The sequence below is a fragment of the Colletotrichum destructivum genome, chromosome 2 (assembly GCF_034447905.1).
Source record: "Colletotrichum destructivum chromosome 2, complete sequence".
Classification (NCBI taxonomy): domain Eukaryota; kingdom Fungi; phylum Ascomycota; class Sordariomycetes; order Glomerellales; family Glomerellaceae; genus Colletotrichum; species Colletotrichum destructivum.
The window spans coordinates 1,982,216-1,995,646 of NC_085897.1; the positions used below are offsets into that span (position 1 = coordinate 1,982,216).

The 13,431-nt window shown below is 55.3% G+C and overlaps 4 protein-coding genes across 4 annotated transcripts; 2 read left to right on the forward strand and 2 right to left on the reverse strand.

Moving 5' to 3' along the window:
- Window positions 1–2,164: 2,164 nt before the first annotated feature.
- Window positions 2,165–5,702, reverse strand: CDEST_02816 (Putative serine/threonine-protein kinase, active). The gene is made up of 2 exons (XM_062918975.1): window positions 5,121–5,702; window positions 2,165–5,062 (listed from the first exon to the last, which is right to left on the reverse strand). Exon 2 carries the CDS (start codon window positions 4,753–4,755, stop codon window positions 3,181–3,183), a length of 1,575 nt encoding a protein of 524 aa, XP_062775026.1. The 5' UTR covers window positions 4,756–5,062; window positions 5,121–5,702; the 3' UTR covers window positions 2,165–3,180.
- A 1,267-nt stretch (window positions 5,703–6,969) lies between these two features.
- Window positions 6,970–8,923, reverse strand: CDEST_02817 (Putative major facilitator superfamily, MFS transporter superfamily; the record flags this gene model as incomplete). Its single annotated transcript, XM_062918976.1, has 5 exons — window positions 6,970–7,417; window positions 7,496–8,275; window positions 8,343–8,416; window positions 8,626–8,647; window positions 8,703–8,923. 5 exons carry the CDS (start codon window positions 8,921–8,923, stop codon window positions 6,970–6,972), a joined length of 1,545 nt encoding a protein of 514 aa, XP_062775027.1.
- A 212-nt stretch (window positions 8,924–9,135) lies between these two features.
- On the forward strand, window positions 9,136–11,169 carry CDEST_02818 (Putative aromatic amino acid beta-eliminating lyase/threonine aldolase). Its single transcript, XM_062918977.1, has one exon. The coding sequence runs from the start codon at window positions 9,912–9,914 to the stop codon at window positions 11,133–11,135; it is 1,224 nt and encodes a 407-aa protein (XP_062775028.1). The 5' UTR covers window positions 9,136–9,911; the 3' UTR covers window positions 11,136–11,169.
- Window positions 11,170–11,424: 255 nt separating this feature from the next.
- CDEST_02819 (Putative pre-mRNA processing factor 4 (PRP4), WD40/YVTN repeat-like-containing domain superfamily) lies at window positions 11,425–13,297 on the forward strand. The gene has a single exon (XM_062918978.1). The coding sequence runs from the start codon at window positions 11,598–11,600 to the stop codon at window positions 13,143–13,145; it is 1,548 nt and encodes a 515-aa protein (XP_062775029.1). The 5' UTR covers window positions 11,425–11,597; the 3' UTR covers window positions 13,146–13,297.
- Window positions 13,298–13,431: the final 134 nt, after the last annotated feature.

The window sequence follows — 13,431 nt, forward strand, 5'->3', positions numbered from 1 at the left end:
GAATCTGGAAAGGGTTGGCCAGAGATATGAAGCTGGTTGCCCAAACTGGAAGGACTCTACCTGAACCTGTCAACCCGCGCGCTTCTGACGCAATGTTCTAGACATGAAACTCTACTACTGCAGGGTAGGAGGTCACCTCAACACAGTTCTATCTACAGGTATTCCGACATTCCGGTGTTTGCAGGTTCTGGCCGTCTCTTGGCTTACACAATGACGCACTTTGATCCGATGTGATGCTTCGCTTTCCTGAGATCACATTGCCTCTGTGTTTGGGCCCATATTGTTAGGACACGACACATCCCAAGACACAGGATGGCTTGAACGCTCCGCCTCGCAGGCTCGGTACAGGGCGCCGCCTGGTCTTCGGACTGCCAGGCCAAAGCTCCGTGTCTAAGCTGGCGGTAACCAGCGACGTCCGGGCAGTCCAATCAAGGCGTACACATCACATAAACACCGGGCCATTTGCATGATCTCAAGACATTGGACAAAACACATGGACCTTGTCAGCTTGAAAGGTCTGAAAGCATCAGGGGATTGCGTCACCACCATGTTGCTCAATGTTCTACCCCACGCCCAGTACACGACGCCAAGCCTGCCACCAACGTCTCTGGCTTGTTGGCGTGCAACCAGTGGTTGTCAACCACACCAGGGCCGTCCCAGTCTGGATGTTTGGTTACGCCGGGAATTCTCTGACAGAGTTGCCAATCCTATTCTTTCCCCCATCCCAAATCCTGGCACTGCCCCTGACCATATCGAAGTCGTGAATAAACATGTGCATTCTTCTCCAGACTCCAGAAGTGATCGTCCCTAGTACATACCTGTACCAATTTGAATCCTCACAACCAAGTGCCACTCTCTGGGTTTGCCGCAACAGCGAGTCAAGGCTGATGCCTGCAGTAGGTCGGATGATGATGGCCGACGGCTCGCCCAAACACCACCGTACCCTGGAGGCAACTCGTTACGAGTTGTACTTTCTTCCTGACCACCCTCGTGACAGGCTACGCCACGGTGCCAAACCCCCGACGATCGCTGTCTGTTCATCACCACTCGACCCGGCGATCTCGATATCCCAATCCGGCCGCGGTAACCCGGTGTGGGGCCGATGTGGGCGTTCTCTTTCACTTGTGGGAGATTGGGCTGCCGTTTTCCGGGCCACCCAAGACTGCAATTAAGCCGTCTGCGAGTTGAGAGCGAGCTCTATTATTGCAACGCATGCTGCGTCTAGGCGATGGTGCAACAATCATCCCGCCCGCCCCACATGTGCTGGCTTGACTCCACCTCTACACAACATCTATCCGTATTTCTTGTCCATATTCAGCAGGCGGTCTTACCGAGTAGCCTTCGCGCAGTATCATCCTAGCAGAGGCTATGCAAAGAGCGGTTGTTAAGCGAACTTTAAGCTTCCTGAACCCATGTAGGGAACGACGGAACATCACGAACCCCAACCCTGGGACATGGCTCATTTCCTACACAACGCCGCGTCGCCGCTCGTAGGGCACTCGCTCTCCGGGGTCCGCAACTCCCCCTCAACTCTACCAGCATTCCCCTGTCAGCCTGTTCTGGGCTCATCTCTCCCTTTTTTTTTTTTTTTTTTGCTTGGTCCGTCCGTGACGGCAATACCGATGCATCTTCCATGGCCTATGGAACAACAAACTAGTGTAGTGTGGCTTTGCGTTCCGCTCGCCTGACCTGGCTCCGGCCGGTGGCCATGCGGCGATTATTCTGCTAATAATCAACGGGCGAGGCGAGAACAATCTGCCCAGATGAAGCCTCCAAGATCGCCCAATCGCTCGAAATGATGAAGTTACCAATCTCGCCGGTTAAGGCCAAATCGATTAGATGCAGACCGCGACCTCGACCTCGACCACTCCCGTGGACATCGCGTTTCACAGGGATTGCTGTCGCGCAGCGAACAAGGTCAAAGCCCGAACGGCAGATATACAAGGAATCGACATCGCGGCCATCCGATGTCGACGTGGACAGCTTTTCGCTCGGGGTGTGGCACCCTTGATCCTACACGACCCCCTCCCCCCATGAAACACAATGGCTAACTTCACCCTCGAAGCAACGGAATCCTTCGTCATGCATTCGAAGGCTGTCGTTCAAAATTGGCCGTACATCGCACTTGCCAGCAGAACGCCCAAAGTTTGCGTCTCTTTCCCCCAGAGCACCAAACGGGCGTAATAGAGAGGGGGATCCGGCACTCACTTTTCTGGGCATACTAAGTATTCATACGACGCCCGATCCTACGTGGTTTTCATGATTGCAGCCGGATGCCGAGAAGAAACTCCTGCGGCGACTTCGAGATCATACAAGAATACGGACACCGGGCAAGGAGGCATGTCCGCGTCATCCACACGGAATTTGGAAGGACATTTGATACTTTGCCAACGCTTACTAAAGGGTCACTATAGGCTAGCTTGAAAGCAAGGTAGATGTGTGCCAAGCGGGACCGCGTAATCAAAAAAGGATCTCTTGCCGAACATGAATGGTGCGGAACAGACCTAAGCTTTCTTTCAATGGGCGCCGAACGCGAAAGCTGGGTCACGGGGAGGGAAAAACTCAACTTTGAATCAGCGACTTGGCAGATTAGGTAGCTAGTCATGTTAACGCATGGCCTTCAGAGCCAAGAGCCAAGGTCCGGTGGACCAGCGGTTCGCAGGTCATAGAGTCCACGGATCGCGAGGTCGGACAACCAACCCACGGCTCCAATAGATAAAAAGGAAATGGAGCAGCAGCACTGCAAGAGGGCGACAGACGAGCTCAGTGACCGCCCACCGTTTGTCAAAGAGGAACGCAGAAAGCTCATATCTATTGGATGCGAGGAAACTTTTTTATCCACCCGAGGAAAGGCCACCGAAGGGGAAAGCCACACTGTGGATAGCGATTTCCGAGAGACGAAAAACAGAATACCATGCTCGTGTATCGTGCTCCGGAACCAAATCAAGGGGTTAGTCCATATGTGCCCCTGTCCAAGTCGAGTGTGCGTTGCTTTGCTTCGCCTTGCTTCCGCTTCGCTTCAATAAACGCCATGCTGGCCAGACCCTTGGCCCGCGCCAGCTCCCAGCAAGAATCTAAACTTTTCCCTTCCTTATCACTCATTGTCACACCTCGCCCACTCCTACCAACGCCGTACGCTCTAAGCTCTTTCGTCTAACGCTGCCGCTCTACGCTCCCTACTTAAACTTCAGTGGAGAATCGAAACGCGTGGCTCTCCAGCATGCTACTCGACGCGACAAAACTGAAGCCGCCAAAGGGGTCGTCCTCCTTGGCCGACATGGCGCTCCACGGGTCCTTGGACGTGATAACAGGGCTCAGGGACAAGTCGGTGAACTCGGGAGCAAAGTTCTCGGCGAGCTCGGGATCCGTGATCATGGGCTGGATGGGCGGCTCGACCTCTCTGGCCTCCAACTTCTTCCAGTTGATCTTGTTGAAGAAACGGTGGCCCTTCATCGTCTGGAGGTCTTTGGGCATATTAGCACCCAGTCGCTTCTTGGGATCCTTCCTGAGCAGGCGCGTCAGGAGGTCCTTGGCGTCGGGGCTCAGGAAGTAGGGCATGACGAGCTTCTGTTTGACGATGTTTTGCTGAATCTTGGCGTGGTTACCCCCACGGAAGGGCGGGTTGCCCGTCATCAAGTCATAGCCAAGGGCGCCAAAGGACCACCAGTCGACCGCCTTTCCATACTTCTGACCTTGGATGACCTCGGGAGCCATGTACTCGACTGTCCCGAGCATCGAGTTGCAGTGGTCCTCGGAGGTATCGATAGCAACCTTGGAAAGACCAAAGTCGGTGAGCAGTAGGTGACCCTCGGCGTCCAACAAGCAGTTCTCGGGCTTCAGGTCACGGTACACAACACCCAAGGTGCTGTGCAAGTGGGAGATGGCCAAAAGCATCTCTCCCATGTAGAAGGCAGCGACTGGCTCGGCAAACATTTTCTCCGTACTCAGGTGAGTAAAGAGTTCGCCACCCTGGCCATACTCGAGAATCAGGTACAGCTTCTCATGGTCCTGGAAGGCATAGTATAGCTTGACGACAAAGGGGTGTCGGTTGACCGACTCGAGGATCTGACGCTCTGTCTTGGTCTGTTCGATGAGCTTCTTGTGCACGGTCAACGAGGCCTTTTTGAACTGCTTCTGGGCGTAGAGCCGGCCGGTGTTGCGCTGCTTGACCAGCAGCACGGTGCCGTAGGTGCCCTTGCCCAGGCAGCGAAGTGGCTCAAAGTCGTTGGCCGTCATCTTGCGCTGCACGTCTTTGTTGCCCTCGATGGGCACGATCTGCCCAGTCCGCTCTCGGACGCTCTCGTCGACGTAGTCATGCTCCAGGTTTATCTCATAGCTCGTGGAGCCGCTTTCGGAGCGCTCGCTGCCGGCCTCGCTCTGGCTGCCGTCCTGGCTGCCGCAGCGGCTCATAACAGCGCTGCTGATACCGAGTCCCTTGGGGAGGACGGCGTGGCCGTTGCTACCGTTGAGAGTCAACGTGCTCGTTCGAGAGGAGGCGTCCAGACTAAGAGGCTCCATCTGCATGCGGAGCTTCGCGATCCCAGAGACAGCGGGGGAGGAGGCCCCGCGCATGTTCGGGCTGCAGTTGGCGCTGACAACGTCGTCAATGCGAGCGGGGTGGGGACCGCGCTTCTTGGAGGAGAGAGGTGGTGTTGCGCATACGCCGTAGTCGTCCTCGTCCTCGTCGCCGGAGGTGACGGGGGTCTGTTGGAAGCCGCGCACCGTATTGAGTGCGGGCGTCGCCTTGGCAATCATGATCTCGGTGGTGGGTGAGGGTATTTAGGGGGGGCGCTCCTTGTAGTAGTGAATATTGGTGGTAAACGAGGGGCGCGCGTCCGTATGCCGGTCGCGCCCTGAGCCGGTAAAGGGCGTCACTTTGGTGGGGTGTCTAGATGCGAAGCACAAGAAGCGTGCCTCGTCGTCGCTCGGGGTCGGCGCGTGGCTCGGAGTCGTAGTTTCTCTGTAGTTTCTTGTGGCTCGGGCTGCGCATCTGGCGGCGGAAGAATGAGCTGGAGTAGTCGTACGATTCCTTTTCACTATGCATTGGTGGTTGGTCGGTTTTCTTTGGAAAACGGTCAGTCAACTAGACATGTCGGGGAGGGGGGGGAGGTTGTATTCACCCAAATGGTGTTGAAGAAGAAGGGGGGAAAAGAGAAAGAAGGAGATTTACACAAAGCGCGGCTTCTCGACCTGTTTCTGAAGGAGAATCCAGGAAAATTCAGCCCGCCCAGGCCGTTCCCTAGGCCGGGACAGGCCACCCACGGGGAAGTAGCGAGCCAGTCGACCAACCAGAGTGCGAGCCCATGTCAGCCGGCGAGTGACTTTTCATTCACATGAGAGCGGGCAGCAGCCAACAACAAGAACTCACTCCTTTTCCACTTCACCCTATGGCCACTTTAGTGTAGGTACCTAGGTAGGTAGGTACCTCCCCATGTACCTACCTTCCCTGAGCCTACATCGTACCTGGGTAGAAGGAGGGGTGGAATCGCCAGGCGGAAGCCAAAAAATTCGGGAACCCGCCCTTGGGGCATTTCAGGGACGTTTCATTGGGCAGGCTCGGGGGCTGGATCCATCATCCGCAGTTTTGTTTCTTGCCTGTTTCCCATTTCAGCCCGAATTTCCTGGGCTTTCTTGTTTTCTCCCTTGTCTCGCCTTGCTCGATATTCTATTGTGACCGCGGGGCTTTTTATGCATGCCTGTCGCTTACTCTACCTCCTGTTCGCCCTGGCTTCAAAGGTATGAGAGGTATCCGTACCTTATTTGTAGGCATGTCTGGCCTCCACCCAGCCCTTCCAGGCCTTCCTCATCCGTGTCGTCGCCCGGATAGCAGCGGGGGTTCAGCATGCCACCTCCCTAGGTACTCCGAGTAGGAATTTCCAAAAGCGGCCTGCGGCGGTGCGGAGCGGGAAGGTACCATCCGGTGCATTGTGCAGGACATGATGCAGTACAGGACACTGCTGTTGATCATATGTTCATCTCGGGCTGAATCCCACCAGCGACTTTCCTCCCCTTGAACGAAATGCGCCGACTTCTATCCGCTCGGGGAGAGCCTCCCACAATCTGTTTTAGGTCGTCACTAAACAGATACGGAGATTGGCGTGATGAGTAGCCCAGGGGGTCCATTAGTCCCAGCAGGACCAGGAATGATGGGTATGACGTCCGCCGATTGTCACCAGACACTGGAGGGTGCCCTCGGCTTGGAGTGGTCTGACAATCGGCTTGTCCGTCATCAAGCACGTACATAATAGCGCCGGCCGCTCGGTAATTTTCCTTCATCATGCTATTTTTATGCGTAGCTGGCGCATGTTGGAGTCGGAGAATGTCCAAGGGGGGCACTCGCAGAGAAGAGACAAAAGAACAACATTGTCGGTCGGAATGTTTGCCGGCAATGGCATGAAGTGACGCCCCGAACAAAGGGCGCGGCAATCAGAGATTGACGGGGGCAGAGGAGGAAATAACTCTGAGGCATTGTCTCGGAGAGGAGGCTGATGCAGTTAATGAGGCTTTGCAGGTCATACAGAATGCTACGCTGGCCAAGGATTATGTCTCACTCGGGAGTTGGCAGAGCCCATCCAGTCCGGACTTCGCCAGTGGACAAACCACCCACCCGACGACTATGGACACTCCCGGCCTTCAGCCGGCGTTGGACGATGCTTCAAATGTATTGTCGGCTTGTTTTCGCGTGCTACCAGTAACTGAAGAGCCAGATCGTGGGTTTTCGATCTGGATTCAGTCGGACTTGCTGGGAACACCGGCAAACCACACGTCCGTCCGCAACCGCCGCGTCGCCGCCGACGAACGGCTTCCCGCTTCTCCACCGGTTCCCACCAAATAAGGTGCTCCATCCTCCGCATCCAACCCTGTTGAAATCGTAACCAACTGCCATCTTCACGTCAACCTCACGTCACGTCACGTTCCTAATCCGCAAAAAAACACTTACCACAACCCACAATTCACATTTAACAAGGCCTAGTTCTCCTCAACGTTTGTCCTGCAATGCGTCTCCAGACTGAACCTTGCAAACGGACTCCGCTGCCTTAGCCTCTTGCTAAACCGGAAGAACAGCCACGGCGTAACACAGAACGCTGCCGCCAGCCCCGCGAGCACCGAGCCCGCGACATTGGCGTCCAGTCCGGCATACATTTCGTGCGCGACGATCGGCATTAGCCCCGACACGACGGCCCGCACGAACGCAAGCCCTGAGAACGCCGACGCCGAGTAGAGCAGATACGAGTCGGCGAGGTATCCGCTGAGCGTGTGTGCTGTCTCGTTGACAGCGAAGCCGACGAGCACGAGCGCCGCCGTCGGCACCATCCAGTGCACGCTGACTACCGCCGGCGGGATCGTCCAGGCGAACCAGGCGAGGCCGATGGCCAGGGCCGGCGCGGCGAAGCCGAAGCCGATGATTTTGTCTTCTCTGTTGGGCTCGCTAGTACCTTTCATCTCTCGTCCACGTACGTACTGCGGGTGCTCGCAAAGGGGGAGGGGGTCTCACGGTTGGATGGGTAATTGTTTGCGTTGCCGATCCCGTAGGACCTTCATATCCCACAGACGAGGTAGGAACGTGAAGAGCACGCCCACGGCGATGGCCAGGAACGGCAGCGAGGCTTGTGTCTTTGTGAATCCGAGAGAGATGTAGACAACGGTAAGCGACTCGGTGAATAGGTAAATCATGCCCCACGACAACGCCGAGATGAACGCGACCATGATGACCAGCGGCTCCGTGACCAGGATCCTGCCGGGCCTAATGACACTGATCCGGACCAGCGCCCGCCAGTCTTGCGCCTCATCGGGATTGTGCCACCCCAGCTCCTGTATTGTCGTCTCTTTCGCCATCTGCCCAACGATGTTGCCCAACAGAATGCTCGGTCTGCTCTCCTTGATTCCGAATAGGCAAATGAACAGCACCGCGGTGATGACAGCCGCGCTGTGAAAGATCCATCGCCAGCCTACGGCCTCGGAGATGTGGGCGGCGTATATGGGACCGAGGCATAGGCCGACTGTTGTGCCCGCGTTCCAGAGGACGATGATCCACACCCGTCGCTTCGTGTTGAACATGTCTTCCACGCTGCCGGCGATGACTACTGACGGCACGGCGGACGCAAGGCCTGCTACGAAGCGCCCCAGGTAGACTGCTGCCGGGGAGCGTACGACGCCGGTGAGTAGGCTGAAAACGCAGAATGCGGCGCAGGAGGTGAGGTATGGGAGGCGGCGACCGAACAACTCAGAAAAGGGAGGGATCAGGAAGCCCCCTACTGCTTGACCTAGTTGATACCTGTTTGTGGTGAGCTAACGTTCGTAACCCGGGCATGGAAGAGAGAGGGTATTAGTTGAGGGCCTACATGAGTGTGAACCCAACTAATGATGCTTGCCGACTGAGCCAGTAGTCGTGTGCTGACTCTGATGCGGCCACTGCCTGTACAACGTGTGTTAGCACTGGCTCGAAACTCCGATTAATGCTTTGCCACGGATGGTTTGTTGAATGTGCTATTGTGTTTTGACCTGTTGAGGCTGTTATGGTGCGATGAGCAGCAAGAAGCCTACACGCCGCTCAGGTCGTGCCGCCTTGCGGACCGCCTCCGCAGGATGTGTGAGATGGTAAGTGATATCACGCAAACAACATACTCCCGTTGTGCTGATGATGGTCCTGAACCGTGTCAGCCAAATATTAGAAAAAGCGACACAGATGTGGAAACTCTCACGTGTACAACTCAAACAGGACGATGACTGTAGTGTCAAACATCTTTCTCCTGGTCGACCAGTTCCTCGGGTGCGTCTTGCAGTCGCGTTTCCAGTTGATCAGCCCATCTAACCGCCTCTCGACGCCATACCGCGCCAGAATTGCTGTTTCATCCGCCTCGACAATGGCAAAGGTACTCTTCTCGGAGGAAGATTCCTGAGAGTCATGTACCTCGAGAACCATACTAGAGGTAGTCGACGCAAACCGGGACAATGTAGCTCTAACTGGCAAATAAGAAGGTTCAGTCTATTCTGCTGATGGGATAAGTGCGTAAGGAGATCAAACCAAGAACCAAATGAAAAAAGGCTCCGAGAGACGACCGAGCAGAGGTAGAGGTGAGACACCCTTCATCATCCAACTCTCCAGGGCATAGGCACCTCCGCTCAACAGCTTTTATCTCACACCGCTCAGCTGACGACATAGTCTTCAAAACATCGTCAAAGCCGGAAAGACACGTCGCCCGCCTGCTCAGGTAAGCTTCAAAGAAGTAATCCCGAATGCCAACCTCCAAAAGAGGCAAGGACATGGAATCCTTGACTCAGCCCCCTCTTCGCCAAACATTGATTCCTCGCAGCTTTCGCGATCTCAGAGGCTCATCTTCCAGCTTCCAGGCCTGGAAGGATTGCAGCACCGCTACGCCGGCTGCATGTGGGACCTGACATGGTTACATCGCCATAAGCACTTGGAGGTCGGCGCGTCGGCGGCCTACCCAATCGTGACACGCCTTTGAACTCGGGACAGCGACATGCTGATTGAGTCCGAGGATATGACGAGCACGGGGAGTTGATTGTGATATTCGTCCTGTCAATTGGTTTGGCCCCTAGACGCCTGCTTCCTCAAGGATCGTTCAGCTGTGGTTTGATGTGCGAGGGACACTGGGTGTAATGTGCCTGAGCTGACTGCATGATCTCGCGTGGGAAGATGGCGGCTTTGTGTGACAGCCTTCCGGTGAACTCTCGGACGACATGAGGGAAATTGTTCTGACATCCCAGACTTCTGTCGACTAATCCCGCTGGTATGTAAAGTAGAGTGTTCCCAAGTGCGTGGATCGCGCGCACATAACGATAGATGCCCTGACCGTGCATTCTTTTACAGCTTTAGGGGCTTTCAAATCATAGACGTTAATGCCGACGACACTTGTCTGCAAACGGCGGGACCGGACTGAAATATCATGCCTGACAATGAGCATAACCCTGTGCTCTGGGGATCCCCTCAAGGGACTGGTTCGGCGTTTGACTTCAGGAGTAAGTTTGGTTGTGTGTTCCGCACCCCCGCGGTTCTCTCGATTTCGTCCTCGGCAATCCTTAGGGCTAGCGTTCTGACTTTGACGGCAGGTGATGTGATAACAACTCCCTCACAAGGCATGTTGCTTGCGATCGCTCGAACCACGCTTCACGATGACGTGTACGGCGAGGATTTGACGACGCGAACCTTTGAAGAGGAGATGGCAAAGATATGCGGGCACGAGAGCGCAGCGTTCGTTCTCTCGGGGACGATGGCCAACCAGCTTGCACTTCGCTCCCTCCTCCACCAACCTCCCCACGCCATTCTCGCCGATGCCAGTGCCCACATCATCCACTGGGAAGCGGGAGGGATCGCACACCTGTCCGGGGCCGTGACCCAGGGGATCCGTCCACAGAACAGGCTCTACATTACCCTCGACGATGTTAAAAAACACGCTGTTATCACAGATGACGTACACAAGTGTCCGACACGGGTGATCAGCATAGAGAACACTTGCTCAGGGGTGGTAGTGCCTCTGGAGGAGCTGCAAAGAACCAAGGAGTGGGCGTCAGCGCACGGCATCGCCGTTCATATGGACGGGGCACGATTATGGGAGGCCGTCTCGGTGGGAGCAGGCGGCCTGGATGACTTTGGCAGGTGCTGTGATGTGTTAACACTGGACTTCAGCAAAAATCTAGGCGCGCCTATGGGTGCTATGGTTCTCGGTCCGTCTGAGCTGGTCGGGCGATTGCGACGGCTGCGCAAGAGCATCGGCGGCGGTATGAGACAGGCCGGCGTCCTCGTTGCCGCAGCACGGCAGGCCGTTGTCGAGAACTTTGGACTTGGGCCTCGAGATTGTCGAGGGGTGCTCGAGACCAGTCGGACCATGGCAGAAGAGGTTGGACGGATGTGGGTGATGAGAGGAGGAACAGTGCTAAAGCCTATCGAGACCAACATGGTTTGGCTGGACCTCGGAAGGTGCGGTATTCAAACAAGCCAGTGGAATGAGATCGGGAGACGGCATGGTATCAAGCTTGATGGGAAGAGAGTCGTGCTGCATCATCAGATCAGCGAATTGGCAATGAAGCGACTGGGCGCAGTGATGGACGAGGTGCTAGGTCGCATTGGACACCCATTAGTGTCGGGTGCCGTGCCGAAAGCTCGACTGTGAACGCACATTTTAGAAGGAACTAAGTTGATGATGTTTATGATGTTTATGTGTATACAGTGCCGCAAATGGCCTGATGTTGGACAACTCGAAGGATGTTGATGTTGGTTCAAGTTGGCTTCATTGCTTCAGAACCTACCTACCTACCTACATGGCGTTGTAAGTTTGCTGAGCTTGACAGGGGTCTCATTCCACGACGCGGCCAAAAGAAGCACCGCTACCGAGAATTTTTATAGTGGATGTCCAACTGTGGCTGGAGCGCGAAGCTCAATTCATAGCACTGCCTGCAAAGCATCGTTGTAGGCTGCAGGAACACCTTCAGATCATTATTTCACCAGACTGCCATTGAAGCTCAACCATACCCTTGCAGAGCTCGCCGAAGACTCCGAAGCCAAACCACTTCTTTTGCTCACGAACACCCGCTGTATAACGCGCTCTCGGGCCAAAAGCCCCCTTCCGCCCAAAATGATGCATCCGTCGCGACAAGCCTATGTCGAGGAGGCGATGGACGAGGATCGAGGCATTGCGCTGGAGGATATTCCCACGGATCATGACTACGAGATCCCCTCCGCATTCTCTGGCGCCGCGCCCGAAAAAGCCTCCGCCGTCCTGGCGCAGATGGAGAGAAAGAAGTTGGCAGCAAGCATTGCCGTGCCTACAGACGACAACCGAGTGCGCGCGAAGCTCAGAGAGATGGGCGAGCCCATCACATTCTTCGGCGAAGGCAAGCCAGAACGCAGAGACCGTCTTCGCAACCTTCTTGCCATTCAGCACGAGATGGCCGGTCTCGAAAGCGGCGACATAGAAATGGAAGACGTAGACGAGGACGGAGAAGAGCAGGACGAGGAATTTTACACACCGGGCGGCCAGGCACTGCTGCAGGCGCGCATCGACATCACGAAATATTCACTCCCGAGAGCAAAACGGCGGATCCAGTTCCAGAAGGCCGAAGCCTCGATTCCTTTGCGCACACACGTCAAGTTCCGGAAACAGATCAAGGACAAGCTGGAAGCCTTTGAGCTTCAAGGTAGTCAAACAGCCGGCGATAGGCACATCAGCATGACGAGACTGTCGCCGAACGGGGAGATCGTTGCGGTGGGCAACTGGGGTGGAGGCCTCAAGCTTATTGAGGTTCCCAGTTTGGAGGCAAAGTTGAACCTCAGGGGACACACCCAGAAAATCAGCGGTATTTCATGGCGTCCTGGTTCTACGCTTACCGAAAGCAACGTGTCTCCGGACGCAGTGAACCTTGCATCTGGAGGAGCTGAAGGCTCGGTGCACCTGTGGTCTTTGAATCAGGATACTCCCCTTTCAACACTCACTGGCCATGGCGGCAGAGTGTCCCGCGTTGAGTTTCATCCTTCCGGCCGTTATATTGCGTCGGCTTCGGATGATACCACATGGAGGCTCTGGGATGTCGAGACGACTGCTGAGCTGCTGCTTCAGGAAGGTCACTCCAGAGGCGTTTACTCTGTCAGTTTCAACGCTGATGGGTCCTTGTTGGCAAGCGCTGGTCTCGACAGCATTGGCCGTATTTGGGATCTGCGATCAGGACGAACTGTGATGATCCTTGATGAGCATATCCAACCTATTTACGCGCTCGACTGGGGTTCCGAGGGTCACAGGGTACTGTCAGGATCGGCAGACGGCTGGATCAAGTGTTGGGATATTCGCAAGGTCCAGAGAACAGCAAACTTGGGAGCGCACGCGAAAGCTGTTTCCGACATACGGTGGTTCAGGGGATTGGACGACCCCATCGATGGGAACCCCCCGGGGACAGATGAGAAGGGCGCGCAACAACCCAAGAAGGCCGGTACATTCTTTGTGTCCAGCGGCTTTGACGCCAAGATCAAGATCTTCTCGGCCGACAATTGGGGCGTCATTCAGACGCTGAGCGGACATTCTGGGCCTGTTGCCAGTGTCGATGTGAGTAGAGACGGCAAATGGATCGTGAGTGGAGGACACGATCGGACGGTTAAGCTTTGGGGCCGCAACGACGGTGAGGGTCTTTGAAGAGTCGACCTGTTTCGTTCGGTCGGGAAGAAGAGCTCCAACTACTGTAGAATACCAAGATACCCCAAGAAATTAAGAAATCAAGAAATAGCAAGAAGGAGCTTCTCAGAGGCTCTTGAGAAGAGCTATTTGTTGCCTACCAAGGTACCTGTACAGTAACAGTACTCTATAGCATGCTGTACATATGCACGGACTTACGTGCAGGAGCCAGGGTCTTAAGTGATCACGTGGCTCTAACGATAAGATAACAGGTTCAATCAGGACCGAAAATCCACCTCAGCTAAAC

Coding starts and splice junctions, on each gene's coding strand:
- CDEST_02818 (XM_062918977.1), top strand. CDS start 9,912: ATGCCTGACAATGAGCATAACCCTGTGCTCTGGGGATCCCCTCAAGGG.
- CDEST_02819 (XM_062918978.1), top strand. CDS start 11,598: ATGATGCATCCGTCGCGACAAGCCTATGTCGAGGAGGCGATGGACGAG.
- CDEST_02816 (XM_062918975.1), bottom strand. CDS start 4,755: ATGATTGCCAAGGCGACGCCCGCACTCAATACGGTGCGCGGCTTCCAA.